This window comes from Hippocampus comes, unplaced genomic scaffold (assembly GCF_001891065.2).
Source record: "Hippocampus comes isolate QL1 unplaced genomic scaffold, H_comes_QL1_v1.1 scaffold158, whole genome shotgun sequence".
NCBI lineage: Eukaryota > Metazoa > Chordata > Actinopteri > Syngnathiformes > Syngnathidae > Hippocampus > Hippocampus comes.
In genome coordinates, this window is record NW_017805548.1 from 2272188 (window position 1) to 2293267 (window position 21080).

General features: G+C 44.0%; 1 protein-coding gene across 2 annotated transcripts in view; it reads right to left on the minus strand.

Annotated features, from left to right (window-relative positions):
• Positions 1-21080, minus strand: part of glra3 (glycine receptor, alpha 3) — a 91712-nt gene that overhangs the window by 27007 nt on the left and 43625 nt on the right. For both annotated transcript variants that reach the window (XM_019879699.1, XM_019879698.1), the window contains exons 4-6: positions 18723-18946; positions 16549-16631; positions 12486-12623 (exon numbers count right to left, since the gene is read on the minus strand). In XM_019879699.1, coding sequence (XP_019735258.1) covers positions 12486-12623; positions 16549-16631; positions 18723-18946 — 445 coding nt within the window. The remainder of the gene's footprint in view (positions 1-12485; positions 12624-16548; positions 16632-18722; positions 18947-21080) is intronic.

Below are 21080 nucleotides of genomic sequence, written 5' to 3' on the forward strand. Positions count from 1 at the left end.
TCTTGCGTGTAGTTGTTACATTGTTTTTCGTTTGTATTCTCGGTACTAGTTTTCCTCTCTTGCCTTTTTTTGGCAAGCGCTTTTTGTTATTCGTTTTTATTCTGTTCTTCCTGGTCCTTGTTCGGACCAGCGCTTTATGTTCTACTTTGTCGATGCGAATTTTGGTATTAAACATTTTTTGTAACGGAGACCTTGTTGGAGTCTACACTTTTGGGATCCAAACTTATTTCGGCTCGTCCGAAACCTTGACAATTTCAGACTCGACGTGCTATGATGATAGCTCAGTTTACGACTGCAAAACATCCAGGTAACTTTGGTCTTGTCAGTGGCCGGGCCTTGAGTTTGACACATGTGTTGTACAGGGTCACGGGGGCTGCTGGAGCCTGTCCGAGCTGACTTCGGGCAAAGGCGGACTACGCCCTGAACTGGTCCATAGTCAGCCTCAGGGCACATCTATAGACGAACAACCATTTACAACCACATCCGCGCACACGCTGCCCACACACAAGTCAGGCGTGTTTATCACTACACCATCAGTGACTATATTAATATTAGTTAGTTAAGTTAGTTCCGCCCGCTCCTATTTGGAACATTGGGCGACGAGTCTCCTCCATCTGTTCCGGTCACTGGCGACCCTTCTTGCTCCATGCCAGCTGACACCCATCTCACTGAGGTCTTTTTTGGCAGTCTGTCTCCACGTCTTCTTTGGCCTACCTCTCTTCCTCTTTCCACCCTCTGGCATCCAGTCCATGGCCACACTTGCCGGTCTCTCTCTTGGCAGTCGGAGTACGTGGCCAATCATTTTCCTTCTCCTTTCAGAGACAATGTCTGACAATTCAGCTACTCCTGACCTCCTCGTTGGATCTGGCCCTCGTTCTGGACAATCGTATACGGGAGCGTGAGCGTGAACGCGGGGACGAACCGGGACATGCCCGTCCTCCGCCCCGACGTGCGGGTGGTCGGCTGACTTCCCGCGGGTCCTGGCAACCGTCCGGACCAGAGCCCCACCCCGGTACCGGGACTGCGGACGCAGAGGGAGAGCCCATGCAACTGGGAGGCGGACGCTTGGGGCCAGAGGAAAGACAGCGCCGGATTCGGGACCGGGCCTGCTTTTACTGCGGTCAACCAGGACATCAAGTTGCCCACTGTCCCGTGACGCCGGCCCGCCTGCCTAGGCGCTCCGAGAAATGTGAGTTTACAACCGGCACTGACTCACGGGAGTCGAGAAAGGAGGAGTCCCATTCGGGACATCCTAATAGACTGGAGCTGGACGGAACTATCTATGGTCCATCACAGGCTTTTCCGATTCGGGCACTAGTGGACTCGGGGGCAGACGGTTGTTTTATCGACACTCAGATGGCAAAGGACCTGGGTTGTCCGGTAGAGGAGTTAGAAGTGGCTAAACAAGTTTACGATCTCAACGGGCGACTCCTGGCGGAGATAAAACGGATCACGGGTCCCTTAATGTTAAAGGTCTCAGGTAATCATGTCGAACTGAGGCGATTTTATATTATGCATTCCCGATCCGTACCTGTCATCCTTGGGTTACCCTGGTTACAGACCCATAATCCGGTCATCACGTGGGATCGCGCTGCAATTGATAACTGGAGCCCTTTTTGTTACGCGCATTGTCTACGGTCGGCAGCGGGGGGTAGAGGGCTACCTCGCAACGATACGCCCGAAACCATTTGCTTGGAGAAGGTCCCAAGCATCTACCATGATTTACAACAAGTATTTAGAAAAGATCGTGCTCAATCCCTGCCTCCACACAGACCTTACGACTGTTCCATCGACTTGCTGGCCAACGTCCCTCTACCGAGCTCTCGACTATATCAGGTTTCACAGCCGGAACAAGAAGCCTTGAGGGAATACATTGACAGCTCACTCTTGGCTGGCCTCATTAGGCCATCTAAATCCCCATTGGGGGCCGGGTTCTTCTTTATCGAAAAGAAAGACAAGTCATTACGACCTTGTGTAGACTATCGGGGACGAAATGAAATCACCATTAAAAACAAATACCCACTCCCACTATTAGATTCTGCATTTGCCCCCCTTCAATCAGCCACCATTTTTTCAAAACTAGATCTACGCAGTGCTTACCATTTGGTCCGTATTAGGGAGGGGGACGAATGGAAAACTGCTTTCAAAACTCCATTGGGCCATTTTGAATATTTAGTTATGCCTTTTGGGTTAACCAATGCTCCTGCTGTTTTCCAGAGCTTAATCAACGACGTTTTGAGAGATTTTTTGAACGTGTTTTGTTTTGTTTACCTGGATGACATATTGATATTTTCAAGGACACTGGAGGAACATCGGCATCACGTCAGACTAATTTTGCAACGTCTTATGGAAAATCGTCTTTTTATCAAAGCCGAGAAATGTGAGTTTCACGTCGATTTCATTCCTTGGTTTCATTGTTGAGAAGGGCCAGCTGAGAGCCGATCCCGCCAAAGTGAAGGCGGTGGTAGAGTGGCCCACACCAACCAATAGGAAACAGCTGCAACGTTTTTTGGGTTTCGCTAATTTCTATCGCAGATTCATCCGTAATTACAGCCAGAGAGCCTTACTCTGACCCGTTTGACCTCTGTCAAGGTCCCATTTAGTTGGGACACAGACGCCGACAACGCGTTTTTGCAATTAAAGAAGGCCTTCACTAACCCACCAGTTTTGCAACACCCCAACCCGTTGTATCCTTTTGTTGTAGAGGTGGATGCTTCAGATTCCGGGGTGGGGGCAGTATTGTCGCAGCGATCCCCAGTCGACCAAAGACTCCACCCTTGCGCCTTCTTCTCTCGTCGTCTCAGTCCAGCTGAAGCCAACTACGACGTGGGAAACCGTGAGCTCCTCGCAGTCGTTTTGGCCCTACAAGAATGGCGACATTGGCTCGAGGGGACGGAAGAGCCATTCACGGTTTACACTGACCACAAGAACCTCGCTTATATTCGCTCTGCCAAGAGACTAAACTCACGCCAAGCCCGGTGGGCACTTTTCCTTACCCGTTTCAATTTCACACTTACCTATTGCCCTGGCTCCAAGAACATACGACCTGATGCTCTCTCCCGTATCCACGACCCCACGGAGAGGAGCAGCGAACCGCAGTATATTCTTCCCGACCATTGTATTTTGGGGGCCCTAAGGTGGGAGATCGAACGTAAGGTCCAGGAGGCCCAGAACGGAATTCAAGTCCCTGCTGGCGGTCCTGTCGGGAAGCTTTTTGTACCTCCACCTCTGCGCTCGGAGGTATTGCTGTGGGGGCACACGTCTAAGGTGGCGTGCCATCCTGGGGTGAACCGGACCTTAGAGCTCGTTTCGCAGCGATTTTGGTGGCCGGAGATTCGGAAGGATACGCTGGACTATATCAAGGCCTGCTCCACCTGCGCCTGCAGTAAGGCTGCGGCTGGTGCTCCAGCCGCTGCCTGTTCCGTCTCGACCCTGGTCCCACATCTCCATGGACTTCGTCACAGGCCTGCCTCCGTCCCGGGGCAAGTCAGTCATACTCACCATTGTTTACCGCTTTTCTAAGTCTGCTCATTTTGTAGCCTTATCCAAGCTGCCATCCGCATTGGAGACCGCCGACCTTCTGATCGACCACGTCTTCCGTCTTCATGGGATTCCGGTGGACATCGTGTCGGACCGGGGTCCTCAATTCGTTTCCAAAGTGTGGAAACGTTTTTGTCATGCCATGGGGGCCACTGCTAGTCTGTCCTCAGGTTATCACCCGCAGTCCAACGGCCAAACTGAACGCCTTAATCAGGACTTGGAGGCAGCTCTTCGCTGCGTTTGTCTCCATCGCCCCTCATCATGGTCGACTCACCTGCCTTGGGTGGAATATGCCCACAACACCCTCGTCTCGTCTGCCACCGGTCGGTCTCCTTTCATGTCTGCCTATGGTTATCAACCTCCTCTATTTCCTTCCCAGGAGGGTCAGGTGGAACTCCCTTCCATACAACTCCACCTGCGACGGGCCCATCGCATGTGGAGGGAGACCAGAGCTGCGCTGTCACGCACGGCTGTGAGGAGCCGGCAGATTGCTGACCGCCGCCGACGCCCAGCACCTAGCTATCAGGTGGGGCAGAAAGTGTGGTTGTCGACAAAGGATCTGAGACTGGCTGGTACTTCTCGCAAGTTGGGGCCTCGCTTCACAGGACCGTTCGAGGTGGAATCGATCATCGGCCCCGTCTCCGTCAGGCTCCGACTGCCTCCCACCATGAAGGTTCATCCCGTTTTCCATGTGTCCCTGTTGAAGCCAGCGGTCTCCAGTCCCTTGGCTCCTCCTCCCACATTGCCTCCTCCTCCACGGATTGTCGACGGCGACCCTGTTTACACTGTTCGGGAAATCTTGGACTCTCGGCGCAGGGGTAAGGGGTTCCAGTATTTGGTCGACTGGGAGGGCTACGGCCCGGAGGAGCGGCAGTGGGTCCCCCGCTCCTGGATCTTGGATCCGTCCCTGCTCCGTACTTTCCACGCTGCGCACCCTTCGAAGCCGGGTGGTCCGCCAGGAGACGTCCGTTGAGGGGGGGGTACTGTCACGATTCGGTTTCTGGTCTGACCAGCAGGTGGCATGTGCGGTCTTCTGTGCACACCTGCTGCCAATCCAGTCATTATGGGACCAGGTATTTAAGGACTCTGCTTCAGCTCACCTGTGTCGGAGTATTGTTATTGCCTTGCTGTTTCCATGCCCTCTGACCACTTTGTTATAGACCTCGTCGTGTATACGCTTTTGGATACTCCCGGTAACATTGTTCTTGTTCTTATTGCTTTGTTTTGTGAATTGGCTTTTTCTTGCGTGTAGTTGATACATTGTTTTTCGTTTGTATTCTCGGGTCTCGTTTTCCTCTCTTGCCTTTTGGTGCAAGCGCTTTTTGTTATTCGTTTTTATTCTGTTCTTCCTGGTCCTTGTTCGGACCAGCGCTTTATGTTCTACTTTGTCGATGCGAATTTTTGTATTAAACATTTTTGTAACGGAGACCTTGTTGGAGTCTACACTTTTGGGATCCAAACTTATTTCGGCTCGTCCGAAACCTTGACAATTTCAGACTCGACGTGCTATGATGATAGCTCAGTTTACGACTGCAAAACATCCAGGTAACTTTGGTCTTGTCAGTGGAACTATCTGGCAACTTTTTAAAAGTAAACTTTCCATTCATAAATTCTTTAAGTATCCGTTTTCGGTGTCTCGCGCTACCTTGGCTGGCAAAACAGACATCGGCGTAGACTTCTGCAGCGCGCTTGTTGTTTTGTTTCCGGGTTCCTCACAGAAGCTTTCTGAGATGTTGTTATTCTTTAGCTTGTCCACAGCGTAAGGTCTCTTGGGCTGCACCTTTTTCACCTTCTTCAGCTTCAGCTTGATTTTACTCACCACAAGGAAGTGGTCTGAACCCACATCTGCACCTCTGTGGGAGCGAACGTCGAGCAATGACGAGCGCCACCTTGTGTTGATGCAGATGTAGTCCAGTTCGTTCCGGGTCCCGCCACCAGGTGAAACCCAGGTTACTTTGTGGATCCGCTTGTGCTCAAAAAAGGTGTTGCCAATGCTGAGGCCATTGGTACTGGTTAGCATCAACAGTCTCTCCCCGTTGTCGTTCGTGGAGCTCGCAGACCCATGTGGTCCAACTGTGGCATTCAGGCCCCTTCTATCATTATCCAGTTTTGCGTTGAAGTCTCCAATCAGCATCTTGATGTCATGACTGGGGATCTCCTCAAGCACGGTCTGGAGCTGGTTGTAGAAGGTGTCTTTATCGTCCTCTGAGGCAGCTTCGGTTGGGGCATAGACTTGTACGATGGTTACTTTGGCATATCTGGTGTAGAGCCTTGCTGTAATAATCTGTTCATTAATAATCCTTAATATTAATATTAAGAGTAGTTAAATACTGACATCAATGTAATAAAAAAAAATAACCGTTTGTTTCAAAATATGGGCTAACATTTAAGTGTGCCATGACATTTTAGATCAGCCGATGCCTGGCCCTGTTCTATGGAGACCAAGGTCACCACCACAGTCGACTTGATCAGACTTGCTCGTCCCATGCGTGCATGTTTATCCTGATGAAATCGACCAACTTCGTTATATGGAAAAGCAAAAACAGACAACTGCCCAAGTCAAACACACCACCCAGTCAGCACACTGGCAGGTGTGAATAGAAACCTTGTGGCCTTGACATCCCACATGTAGGCCAGCTACAGGGAAGTTATGAGGGTCATAGACCGAATTGCTGCTTGCACTTGAGGTCAAAGTGTTGGATGTGAGCACTAACAATCAATCTGAGGTCCAAGTCTCATAAGGAGTTCCTTCTCAGAGTGGCTGATAAATAAGGACAACAGAGGAAAAAATTGTCAGCCAAGACAAGGACATCTGGAAAAATAAATAACTTTTTAGCTGAACTGTCTTTGTTTGTGACTAAATCAATGTGTAAGTTCTAGAATGACAGAGATTGTTTTTTTCTTTTTTACAATGACGAATCATAGACCCTATAAAGTTTGGATGGAAAACTTTTACTAAATACATGATCGTGATTATACAGCGATAAGAAGGCTTTGTCAGTGAGAAGACGAGCGGCTCCCGTGTACTCACATGTCAAGCTGGGCAGAGCTCCACAGCTGTGGAAAACTTCGTGCCTGGTCCCAGTGCCCAAGAACCCCCACCCTAAGGAGCTGAACAGCTACAGACCGGTGGCGCTGACGTCTCACCTGATGAAGACGCTGGAGAGACTCGTCCTCGCTCACCTTCGACCGCTGGTGAGCTCGGCACTGGACCCGCTGCAGTTTGCCTATCAGTCTGGCATTGGAGTGGAAGACGCCATTATCTACCTCCTCCACTCAGTGCTGTCTCACCTGGAGAAGGCTGGGAGCACTGTGAGAATCATGTTCTTTGATTTCTCCAGTGCCTTCAACACCATCCAACCCAACCTACTGAGGGACAAACTGCAGAACGCCGGAGTGGACCACCATCTCACAGCATGGATTATAGACTACCTCACAAACCGGCCGCAGTACGTAAGGGTGCAGAGCTGTGAGTCGGACAGGCTTCTCTGCAGTACGGGAGCGCCGCAGGGGACTGTTCTGGCTCCATTCCTGTTCATCCTCTACACCTCGGACTTCAGACATGCCACTCCAAACTGCCACCTTCAGAAGTTCTCCGATGACTCTGCGATTGTTGGCCTCATTACAGAGGGGAACGATCGGGAGTACAAGCGACTGACGAAGGACTTTATGGACTGGTGCCAGCAGAATCAACTCCAGATCAACCCTAAGAAAACTAAGGAGTTGGTTGTGGATTTCTGCAGGCAACAGTCCTCACCAGCACTGATGAACATCCAGGGTATGGACATAGAGAGGGTGACCTCCTACAAGTACCTGGGTGTTCTTCTCAACAACAAACTGGACTGGTCGACTAACACGGACACCCTGATCAGGAAAGGTCAGAGCAGACTTTTCCTACTCAGGAAACTGAGGTCTTTTGGGGTTCAGGGGTCACTCCTTAAGACTTTCTATAACTCGGTGGTGGCCTCGGCCATCCATTATGGCATTGTCTGCTGGTCAGGCAGCATCTCGGCCCGGGATAGGAAGAGATTAGAGCGACTAGTCAGGAAGGCTGGTTCTGTCCTGGGCTGCTCCCTCGACACTCTGGAGGAGGTGGGCAACAGCAGGATGCTAGCTAAGCTAAAAGCTATGTTGGACAGTCCCCCCCCCCCCCTCCAGCCAGCCCTGACAGCACTCGGTAGCTCCTTCAGTCAGAGACTGTTACACCCGCGTTGCAAGACGGAGAGATACCGCCGCTCGTTCCTACCGACTGCTGTCAGGCTGCTGAATAAAAAAATGAATAAATAAATAAATCATAAAATTATTTAAATGATATGACAACAAATGTGAATAGTACTGTGACTATTGTATTATATTGCACTTAATTATTGACCTTATCCATGTTTGTATTTATATTGCACTTAATTGAACTGTGTTTTCTTTTCTCTTCTTTCTACCCACAATCTTGCTGCTGAAGGCTGTAAATTTCCCCAGTGTGGGACAAATAAAGGATATCTAATCTAATCTAATCTAATGCTGCTTGTCAGACGGCATGCAGCTGCGGTTATTGCCAATTTCGACCATTTGTCCTGACTGCCTTTTACTTTTTGCTATTTTTTTCATGTTTTACATTTAATAGAAGTTATTGAATCATTTTTGTCAACATTTGTGTTTCCCAAGTGTTCGCACAAAAGAAGAAGTTGCTTTAATTTGTCTGTAGTGCGTTTTCGAAACCACCATCCTGGACCTCCTGATTCCTCGGCATCTTGACAGCATTTAAAGACAACTTTCAGAATCAGCTGAAATGAAAACACAATGCAGCGATTGGGCTATTGCAGCGGTCGGCAACCTTTGACACCGAAAGAGCCATTTGAACCCGGTTTCCACGGAAAAGAAAACACCGGGAGCCGCACATCTAAAATGAAAAAAAAAAAAAACTTCTACTACTTTCCGCAGCATGTTTCTTATGAAATCCACGTGCTACAGAGAAAATTACATTTTATTCATTTAATGAACACATTTTGAACATTTTGAATTCTTGAAAAATAATAACAATGAATGTCTCTTTCAAATAAATTAAAAAGCTGAATTTAAATTGTCCATGTAGCAAACGAAAGCAGAAAAATGCCATGAGGCGTCATCCTTATATCCATTTATCTTATCTAAAATGAAGATAACACTGTATATATTGCTTTTTCTTACCTTTACACTTTGTATAAACAACTATAGTGTGGTTATGTCTTATGAAGTGCTACGGAGAAAATTAAATTTTACCGATGTAATGAACACATTTTCCTGAGCGGCCACAAAGCTTGCATATGTAGTTGAATTTGCAGACTTCACCCACTTCTTGAATTGATTTTTCGTCCGGTCAGCCTTCTGCATCAGTTCCGAAACAGCTTTTTTCCTCTCTTCTCCCTCTGGATATTTTTCAGCAAAGGCTCTGTGTGTATTGTTAAAATGTCTTGCAACATTTGACCCTTTATTGTTAGCCAGTTTTCTCCACAAATTAGGCATACTGGTAGGCCACTCTCGCCCGAGGTAAATGCAAATGAATCTGCCCAGGCATCATTGAATGTTCTATTTTCTTGAGATATTTTTCTTTTCTTACATTTCTCCATTGGCTTTGCCGGGGTTGAAAGTCGCTCAAAATAGACGCCGTTTCAGCGGGTATACCAGCTTCCGCAGTGTGACGTCTATTTTGAGCGACGAAAAAAAATAATCAAATAATTTAATTAATATTTTAATATTTCAACATCACAATAGTCTTCAAATTTAGAACTAAAATAATGTAAAAACTAACACAAATAAAACACACTTCAATTAAATACAAAAAAAAAAATTTTTAGTAATTTATTTTCCCAAGCCAATCAGAGCCGCATTATAAGGATGAAAGAGCCGCATGAGGCTCCGGAGCCGCGGGATGCCGACTGATGCTCTAGTTTATCACAATAAATTTCAGGCCCTGCGTGGAAGCCAAACCTTCATCTAAACCCCTGACTGCTTTAGAACCAAAGGTTAATATTTTTTTTTCAACTCAATTTTGGGACAGCTGTAAAAAGATGCTGAAGAATTCAAGCTTTTGAAACCTTAAACGGGGCTTGATCAGTATCCACAGCTGTCAATGTGTTTCAGTGGGTCGGACCTGTGATTTCGGACTTAATTGCATATGTAGTTGAATTTGCAGACTTCACCCACTTCTTGAATTGATTTTTCGTCCGGTCAGCCTTCTGCATCAGTTCCGAAACAGCTTTTTTCCTCTCTTCTCCCTCTGGATATTTTTCAGCAAAGGCTCTGTGTGTATTGTTAAAATGTCTTGCGACATTTGACCGTTTATTGTTAGCCAGTTTTTCTCCACAAATTAGGCATACTGGTAGGCCACTCTCGCCCGAGGTAAATGCAAATGAATCTGCCCAGGCATCATTGAATGTTCTATTTTCTTGAGATATTTTTCTTTTCTTACATTTCTCCATTGGCTTTGCCGGGGTTGAAAGTCGCTCAAAATAGACGCCGTTTCAGCGGGTATACCAGCTTCCGCAGTGTGACGTCTATTTTGAGCGACGAAAAAATAATATCAAATAATTTAATAAATATTTTAATATTTCAAGATCACAATAATCTTCAAATTTAGAACTAAAATAATATAAAAACTAACACAAATAAAACACACTTCAATTAAATACAAAAAAAAAAATTTTAGTAATTTATTTTCCCAAGCCAATCAGAGCCGCATTATAAGGATGAAAGAGCCGCATGAGGCTCCGGAGCCGCGGGATGCCGACTGATGGGCTATTGGAAGAAATGCTGACTAATGTTCTGTCTGACATTCCCGCCTAATTCGTCTGCATGCAAATGAGGTTGTGGGGCAGGTTCGTTCCCTTCATCTGCTTCAAGGACTTTGGACATTTTGCAGTTCCTCAAGATGAAGGGCAGCTCTGATTACTACGTTGTGGAGGATGCAGCACTCCACTGTAATCTGGCACACTTGCAGGGTATTGGATTGCATTTCTCTACTGCTAGGATCCAGGCATCGGAATCTGCTTTTTAGAATTCCAAAAGTGCGCTCAATCACCGCTGCTTGTTTTGATATGTGCCTGGTGGCAAGCTTCTTCACTATCACACTATCAATTGTTGAGTTACGCACAAGAGTCATCATCCACACCTGCAGTTGGAAGCCGCTGTAATCTTTAATATTATAAATAAGCATGTTTTCCAACACCTTTGCGATCAACATTATGGCACAAACGTCTCAAAATCTGTGTCTTACCCAGTAGTTATCCGGCTGTTATCCGTGTTTTGCACCATTCAATACAGAATGCTGTTCCTAAAAATATAGCTATCATGCACAAATCCAGGGAGCTTGGTAACCACGTTTGTGTGGATGTTGATATCGTTGCAAAATGGCTGTCCATTCCTGCTGACAAACAATCGGACCCACATCATTACGGAAGCCAGCGACATTAAAAAAGGGTTTTGTCCCTTTAATCTCCAGTCAATTTTGTGGAAATGTGATGTGTCTACCTACGACAGGTTGCTGTTAAATCTCCCACTGCCGATGGGCGATTCTGATAGGCCAAACACACCAGGGATAGGTGTCCCGAATAAGCCAGATGCAAGAACCTTAAGCGTTGAGAGAAGTTTTAAAGCGCCAGGTATTGCATAGGACCTTGGCCTGGCAGGCCCAATGTTGTCCTTGATATCATTAAGTACGTCAACAATTCCTTGACTTGACAACTTGTATCTCCGAATGGTTTCAAAAAGTAAATTCAAAAAGTGATTTTCTCCTTCTAAATATTTGCTTACGAGCATGTTTTGCATGGTGATGCCTTCTCCATGCTGCAATCGCTGCTTCCATTACCATTGGAATGTTGGCGAATGAACCTTCCAGAGAGGAACGCCGATTTGCGACGAAGACATGGAATCGCTTGGCTTCATTTTAATATAACCTAGAACCACTCGAGAGTCTGTCCCAAAGTATTCGTCATCTATTTTGACCTCTAGCTCCTCCCTTTACATCTTGTTCATGGTGGCTGAAGTGAGTGCGGCACTTCGCCCCGATCTTGGTTTTACTCCAGCTTTTTGTTGGCCTTATTATTGTCACTCAAACTGGGTGTGGCTATTAGCGGTGGCTTTAGTGAATTAGACGTTTATCAATGAGGCTCACTTGCATTGAGATGGGAAATTTCTCGGCCAAATATAGGCATATTCCCTTTAAATAAGTGCTAATACCAACAGCGCACCGAGACGCCTTCTACTTGATCTCTCAGTTACTGGCGCATTGCACCATCTGTGCGTGCTTTGTGGATTAGACGCCATTTTTACTGAAGGGCACCATGAAAAAAATCACGCAATCTTTGAGTGAATTTGGCCCTCAGTGTAGTGCCGTGTTGTGTCACAACCTGCCATGCAACAGTGAAGTCTAATAGTTGAGATGCTGAGTCATAACTTCAAGAAGGGGCAGAGAAGGGCCCCAATATTGTAATAGCCAACAGTTAAATCAATCTTCCCACAGAGCAGACAGAATATATACCCGTGAGTTTTGGTGCATGCTCTGGTTCTATTTGATGCTGCAGCCTGTGCGTTAGAGTAGTAATTGTTTGAACACTTATCGTTAACCGTAACATCCATTGATAATTTCCGAATATTCAATTCTCTTCTTTATGCGTTCGGTGTTACAGGAAACTTCAACTGGGCGTGACCAATAAAACAGCGATAGTTTTCCATTTCTTGACAGCGAGAGAGTGACAAGAGGCACTCAGGAATACTTTCAAAAGTACAACTGTGTTTTAAGTACAATCATTGAACTAACTGAAATTCTTGAAAATAGAAATTGTCTCTCTATTTAGCGACTGGGTTGGTAATGTATGTCTCGGGATAAATAAGAAACTTCCCGTATTACTTTTTTCCAGGATCCCACCTCAACTTGATGAGTAAAATATTTTTTGATGTATGGGTGTGTGTGTTACCTGTGTTGTAGTGCTTGGTGCAGTATCTGAGGTCGGATTCATCTTTAAGGATGAATTGTGGGAGCGTCAGTCCTTCGGCCACTTGGACCGGTCCATTCTCTTGCCACTCAAAGATCAGGTCATTCATGGTGTAACCAACTGTAAAAGGCAATCCAAAAAACACAGGTTAAATGAATTTCATTTAAGGGGCTGGGTACTAGGAGCTCATCTGTAAGGACTTGGCTTTCGGAACCAGAAGTTTGAGTTCTGTTGCAGACGAGATACATCGTAACTCGTGGCTGGAAAGATGCTTGTCTGCATCCTGACGACTGTTAGAGTGCCCCCGGCAAGGCAATGAACACTCAGGTCAGGTGCAAGTCGCAAGTTGTGCACACCGTCACTTTGCTTTTATATATCTGCATGTGTGTGGTCTGCTAATTTGTGTGCAAAAAAACATACAGCATGGTGTAAACAAATGTTTATATTTAAAATGAAAGTGAAGGTACTCTTCAGACAATTGCATCAATTTCTCAATTCTAAATAATGATAAATTAGAGCTACCGTATTTTCTGGACTTTAAGGTGCTTCGGAGCATAAGGCGCACCTTCAATGAATGGCATACTGTTTGGAATGAGATATGCCTGCAGTCTGAACGGAGCCAAAAAGTTTTCAAAGTGTCTTGTTAAAACCAAAACTGAAAATAACAGGTTGTCTGAAATCTGCGACTTGAATGACGAGGAAAGTCGATCTCTCTTTTCTACTGTCTTACACACTCCGTGATGATTTACTGTTACAGTAACAATATTATACGGCATTACTCGGACACGTTTTATTGGTTAGAAAGATGAAATGGTTGTTTTAGTTTGATGGTTTTGAATTATTTGTTTGGTGGCTCATAAACCCATGTGGGCTGTTCTCACAGTTGTATGCATGACAAAAAAAAATCCTTCCTTCACTATAGAGCTAAACTAAACATTGACTATATGTTAACATGTATGCTGAAACCATATGCGACTGTCGTGCCTACTGTGATGAGGAAAGTAATTCTTTTCAAGCTGCATCTGTATTCAGTCGATGGAGAGAGATTAAACACGCTGCTATGTTTATACTGACATAATCATTTAAATGATTACGCTCTGACCAGGATGACTCTGCTTGATAAAGATTAAAAATGGTAAAGAGTAGGAAAAGAAACCAGTGAAGCTGCGCAATAGGTGAAAGCTTTCAGAAATGGTATTAAGCCAATGCTTTCTGGAGCATTTTTTTAAAAAGCGGAACAGCTGCTAAAAGCTGGTACATGCCTAAAGCCATCCACAAAAGATGTAGTTGGCTTTTGTTTCTTAAGGTTCTATTGTGTGTGTGTGTGTGTGTGTGTGTGTGTGTGTGTGTGTGTGTGTGCGTGTCTGTGCAGATAAGTATTTTAAAAGAGTATGTGCGCTGACAGCCTCCCACTACCAAAACCTAAAAAGAAAACGAAAACAAAATACAAAAGACAGTGGAGACCATCGTCACTACTAGTGTGTCTGTACTTAGCCTGGGAGGTCATTTAATTCTGGTGTTATCACATCACATATTACAAATCGTTGTTGATTTTTTTTAAACTGGTAATGTTGAGCAAACAACTATGAAATCATGACATTACAACTAAATAACTCACTTGCCTGAGCAAGTTCATTCATAAAAAAACACACCACCCTGCCAGAGAACACAACAAAAACACAAACCCTTTAAACCAATTCCAAAACGCCATGTGCAATTTTGACGACTCCGTATGCATGAATTCTTATTATAATTAAAGTGGAAGTGGAGTTAGCAAAATCAAATTTCTCACGAATGAGTATGTTCTGTATGTGTGTGTTGTTGTGTGTCCTATGCTCAGCATCATTCCATCAGAGTGAGCTGCATCATCTCAGATAAAAATAATCTCATACACACATAATTTATGATGAGTTCATCTATGGATGGTAAAAGCTGCGGTTAGAGGGCTAAAGCAGAAATATCACTGAAGACAAATAATTGGATCCTTCATGTAGTCATGCTGTGCCTTCACAGAAATTAGGTTGCCAATTTATGAATATGATTTTCTGATGGAACCACATGGCTCCTTTTGATCATGGCCCCATTACGGGAGAAGACAGTGATGCTAAATTATTTCAGCAAGTCATAGGAATGACATATTGAGAAATGTGCATTAAGAGAATTAACAATTACCATATTTTCCGCAGCGTATAAGGCACACCTTAAATGAATGGCCTATGTTAAAACTGTTTTTATATATAGGGTGCACTGCATTATAAGGCACATATAATAGAAGCTGCAATAGTGGCTGTGGTTGTGCTATGCATCCACTAGCTAGAGCTAGGCTAAAAGGTATACAATACAATACAATTAAGCTTTCTTTTTATAGTACCATCACAACCGCTGCAGCTGTAACAAAGCACTTTATGAAACATTTATAATACTACGTCCAATAAATCAGAATCTTGATCCATATGTAGCTCCCTCAAGATGTAGCATGACGCATGGCATGAAGTCCATAAAAATACAGGGTTGATTTGTGCGCAACGCGTTAGAACTGGTCACAAACACAGATATGAAACATATACCGGTAAGTACAAATGGCATTACAAAACAAATGAAAGACAAAAGTTATGAAGACAATCGATTCAACAAAAGGGTACACAAACCTCCTGGGGTCACATCCACAAGGGGTTAAATATCGTTAGAAGTCTTGCTTATCTCTTTTTCCCTTGGTTTAGTCAGAAGTTAACTTTCATCATGGCTGTAGTTGATTGTGAGAATGTGTTTTGGCAAATTAGTGTTGGGCTGCACTTACCCCAATCACCACTTGGGGCACCACATCTATTTTTTGGATTGTTGAAATGATGAAAAAATTCATTAAATCAGTCTTTAAATATGAAGGGCCACAATTGAAAAAAAATGGAGTTCGGTTTAAAATTAGAAATTGTTACTTTGATCCAAACACACACACACACACACACACACACACACACACACACACACACACACATACACACACAGTCTCACATTATGAGCAGTGGACAGAACTTGGACTTGTGTTCAGATGAAGTTAAGAATCAAAAAGATGGTGAAAAGGGAGGCAGGAACCAGGAAAAACAAAAGCTTGGCATGGTTCTCGTGGCTCGTACCCAGTGTGGTTTTAGGAGCCCTGTCAGGGCCACCATGTGTTCCACTTGTGGCCTTCAGAGGAGAGAAGGGCCTCAATCTTATATATTCCAAGCTGCTGATTTGTTACGGAAAAACCTGCCACACGTGGTGGTGTGCATCGCGAACCCAAGAGCCAAGAAAATTATAAGTCTCACCACAAGTTGAGGCGGGGTGGACGGACTGGTGAAATGTAAGTGAGGGAAGCACTTTAAAACGACAAAGACGGACGGGGACGGAGGATGATTATTTTATGAATAAGGAGGGATGATACTGGAAGGGTGCCCAGGTCGCAGACGGAGAACGGTCTGGCAAAATAGTGTAAAGTGCCCCATCTCTGGTCAACACAATGTTCAGAAGCCTACACAGTCACCAACGATGCACTGAACCGTTAAGACAAAAGAACTGCAACATCCAGTAATAGTGTCCCACTCTGCCACGACAAACCCTACTCGTGAAAGCCAGTTCCATAACTTATGACTCTTATTTTTAAAATGATTCTGTTGCAGCAGAAAATGTTGGAATTTTCATTGAACTTCCCATAACATTTCATGATGGTTATTTTCTTTTCAGCTGCCTATTCAACAGCTAGACACCCACCCTCAAAAAAAAATTATAATTAAAAAAAATAAATTCTACACCAATAATAAACATCTGTCTCAAACAATGACACATCTACAGTCACAGCCAGCCAGTGACAATACAGTCAGATCATGGGGTTTAAACAAAAGCAAGAAACAAACATTTTCAACAAGAGGAGCAATACATGTTGACCAAACTGACTGAATGTTGCAAATTATTTAACAGTGACAAGGAATCGTTTTACAGGTATCAAAATGAAGCCTTGTACTGAAGAATATTTCAAAGTGCTGCATTTGTAATCGTATCCAGTACTTACAGCTTTCTAACTGCATAATGCACGTCTGAACATCCATGGGGAAGTTTTTTAGATCCATGGGACATGACAGCGTTAACGTTAATCTGAAAGCACACAGAAAAGAGCTGGAGTGAGAAGAAAGTCAAACACACGAACAGGGTTTAACTGTCAGCTGAAAACAAGGCCTGGGTGAAAATATATAAAAAAAGTTACACTCAAGCTTGAAGGATTTACACTAAAGCTTTAAGCATTGAATTTGGAAGCGAATTACTTGTGAACAGTATTACTTGTATGACATAATAATCATGAATGATGAATTGTGTTCACATGGATGACCCACTGTTATTGTGTTTGAATGGAAACAAATAGAATGCACTGGCTTTCCAACTGCAAAATGATGTTAATAAGTAAATTTCTCAAGAATAAAACACTCTTGAATGCAATATGCCACCTAAAATCGCCATTCAATACATTTTTTCGATACTTATGTTTAATGCGCACCCCAATGTACTAGTATTCATGTCAAAATGTTTTGCTTTTATCTGCAGAGTAATTTGAGGGATTGGAATTTCTCATGTGCAGACACATTGTTTTTTTGTATTAAGGGTTCTCTTCCCTCACTAACAATTTTAGCTGTCAACACACAAGTCCACAAATATGAATATCGGTAAGTACCTCAATACAACATGCCCCTTTTGAGCCGCATCCCGATGACGGCACAAAGCTAGCAAGTTGTTTCTAAACATAGAAAGACGCGCTTCAGAACTGAAACATGGCACCGTTTGATATCACGAGAATCGGTACTCGGTGGTACCATACCCAGAAATAATATTGTCTGCGGCATCCATCCCTACTGCGCGAAAAACGACCGATGCGTTGATGTGCCCCGGAGGTAACCGAGCAATGTCAAAATGCCGATGTGGTGTAACCGACTTTTTGGGGTGCTGCTTGAAGAACTAATTTTCAGGTAAGATGTTTGTTTTACGATTGTTCACTTGTTCCTTGTCCCGACTTTCTTCAGAAAAGCACTCGCAGTTGATAGTTCCGCCCCTCTTTACTCAAGTGTCCAACACGTGCGTCCGCAACTGCGGCCTCGGGTGTCCTGCTGTCAAGTGCACATATGGACCCCTCATGTTTGAAGATGGTGTTTGTTATAGAAGTTCCTTGACCAGCACGAGTCATCAGAGTAAACTAAGGACATAAAATGTACACAAAATGTTTTGCAGTTTTTCAAGCTCCACCAATATATATGTATATCGTTTGAAATAAATAGATCGATGGATAGATAGATAAAGTAGGTAGCTCACTTGCTGAAATAGTGTGGGCACCACTGCTCTATGCCCCCCCCTCCCCCATCTAGATACTCCTCACCATAGTGCCTCTACTAGTGGAACCATCCATCCATCCATTTTCTAATCCGCTTATCTTCACAAGGGTGCTGGAGCCTATCCCAGCTGTCTTCGTACAGCAGGTGGGGTACACCCTGAATTGGTTGCCCCCAATGGCAGGGCACACAGACGAACAACCATTGGCACTCACCATCACACCTTTGGACAACTTAAGAGTGACTAGTGGAACTAATACACCCTACATATAAATAATTCTCAGTATATTTATAAATAAATGTTTGGTATTTTTATTGTTGCTTTACGCTATGTTTTGTTCTCAGTCATTTGTAACCTTGGCAGTGACTCCTAAATTTCCATTAAATACTGTGCCGTACTGCTACATAATGACATTTAATCCGCCTGTTAGCTGCACTCTAGACTCTGTAGACTCTACAGTGCAACCAGCATGAGAACAGAGATAGTGTGAGGGAGGGAGATAAAAACAGCTGAGCTAAAGTTTAACATAAAACATAATCGTAACGTAAATTAAAAAAAAAAAAAAATGGCGAGTGGAAATTCTGATTGGCTGACTTTACAAAGTCCCCAGCCATTTTGGCTTGTAATCAAACAAGTTAATTTAGAAGCTTGATTAATTACTAACTTGGTTTAGCTCCCCATTTGTCTAAAAGGGGCGATTTTTATATTTAACTTATTTGACCTTTTTATGATTTATATTTATTGGTTTTAACGTATTTTAGTTTGTACATTATATAATGTGTTTGCTCGAACTGAAAGGTTGCTGATGGTTTGTTGGACCATTTCTCATCCTGTTTGGTATCTGATGTACACAGTCACTCTGGAACCTACCTTATAGAGTATAAAACATTTCCATTCTTAAAAATCCGCAGCAGCTTGTTGTCTGTTGTGACCTCATGGAAGTGTGCACCCTTTTCGTTGGCGAAGAACAGATCTGGCTTCCAAATGGAGTCTAACATAGAGGGGTCCAAGTCCAAAGAGTCATCTGGATATTCTGCATAGGCGAGCCTTGGGTCATTCCACTGTTGACGAAGGAAGATGTTCACGCGATAGTCCTAAATGCACAAGACATAAAATGGCTTCATGATGGAGATTGAGCAATATCATGTGGCATTTGACTAATAGGAAATCAGTGCCCACCTACTTGTGACGAGAGACTGGACCATGGCGCACACTTTCACAATGTAGTGTACAGTATTTAAAAAGTGACAGAACAAATGGGGAATACCCGACAGTATATGAAGCATTTCAATTCATGCTACATTTGTGAACTACAAAGCTAGGAGCTGATTAGCAAACGTGGTGTCATGAAACAAATCGTTACATTAAGTTCTTTTTGGACAATATACAGTCCATACTCCCCTCTCCCCACTATCCAGTAATGGGTCAATTGTGCCTTTTTTAAATTTTATTTATTTTTTTTGCCTTGTCTGAGCAGAGAGCAAACACACCTGCACATAATGCCTCAGTTGATATGACTGACAGCTGCTTCTCCCGAATCCTCGACAGACCTACGCACTCTCTCTCTGGCCAATACAGATTTTTTTGAGGAGGATGCCAATTTTATTGTAAAACATATGCAATGCATAAAAAATTTTTTTTTCAATTATATGCTGATTTTTGCTATTCGCGGGCCGGCCTGAAATAACTTTCCTTTTAGGTTCTCAAGATGCATTGCGTTTGTGGTACCAGTAGTTGAACGTGTGTCATATTTAACACCTGCATGTTTGATTTATGTTGCACTGTTATTATGTTATTATTTCAATTTTTTTAAAACTGTGACTTAAGGTTGTGTGTAAAATGGTGACATCAAGCCAATTCCTTGCACATCTCGCATTGCACACCAAAGCATGATTGACCTTATCGATCTGATACTTTCATGATTTCAAGGTATTTTTAACTCTTTCATTGCCAAGCATTTTGCCAAGTTGGGGCGATGTTCACCTCTTTGTGAACAACTGCATGAGAAAATAGTCCAACAGTGTAAGACAATGTTTCTCAACATACAATTGCAAAGAATTTACGGGAGCCTGAAAATCGAACCCTGAACCTCTGTCCTCCGAAGCGGACGCGCTAACCAGTTGATAACCATGCCGCACCTACTTAAGAAAAACAATGTCAGTGAATACAGATCAACACATTCATATGCGCAACTTAAAACTCAACTCTGCAAAGCAAAAGCCATTTATCAACACCCGGAAACGATAGGGGCTTCTCTGGGCCCGAGCTCATCTGGGATGGTCTGTTGCAAAGTGGAAATGTGTTCTGTGGTCTCACGAGTCCACATTTCAAATTGTTTTTGTAAACTGTGGACATCGTGTCCTCCGGGTCAAAGAGGAAAAGAATCATTAGGACAGTTATAGTATGTACAGTATGTACAAAAACCAGCATCTGTGGTGGTTTGGGCCTGTGTTAGTCCCAATGGCGTCTGTGAAGGCACCATGAATGGTGAAAGATACATACAAACTCGAAAAGACAACCCTTGAAGTGACAGCCAATTTCGAGCATTTTAAGTCATCTTTCAAGGCCAGCAGAATACTGTTTAGACATGGACCAAATGAAAGACTGGATTCCGCTTATTAAGCAGAGGAAAAAGGTTTTGCTCTACCTTATTCTGTTCTTTCGGGATCACCATTTGAAAATAGCCTGGTTTCACTCAAATCACCATTCTCTGACAAAATAAGGAGAAAACCAACTTTTTGTGAAAGAATGTAGTTTCTGCACAACAGTGACTGTCACGCTAAGATTTCAACAATCCTTCTCTTTTCATAAAAAAGAAAAAAAAAAGTAAATTGTGTTTTGGATGGCAAAATAACTTATTTACAGATGATAAATGACCAAGATGTCACAGTTGATTTGTTCGGGACCAACAGGTGGCTCTGTAGGGCTCCTCCTACAGTGGCACACCTGTTGGTCATCAAGTCATTAGTAGGTTTTCTGTTAGAAAGACTCCCGGCCCGACCGCTCGGTGTCAGCTCATTGTTGCTGTTTCTTAGTGATGTGCCCGACTGTGCCGAGGCTCCGATGCGTGTGCCGAGTAAACCGGAAGAAAATCTGCGAAGCGCGCTTCGAGGCATGTGTCGATTACGCTTGTGGCCACGCCCGATGCCTCGGAACGCGCGTTGCTCCGCCCGACGCCCCGCGAGACGGGATTCCTACGTCACCGCCAACAAATAGTTTCGCGGGTGA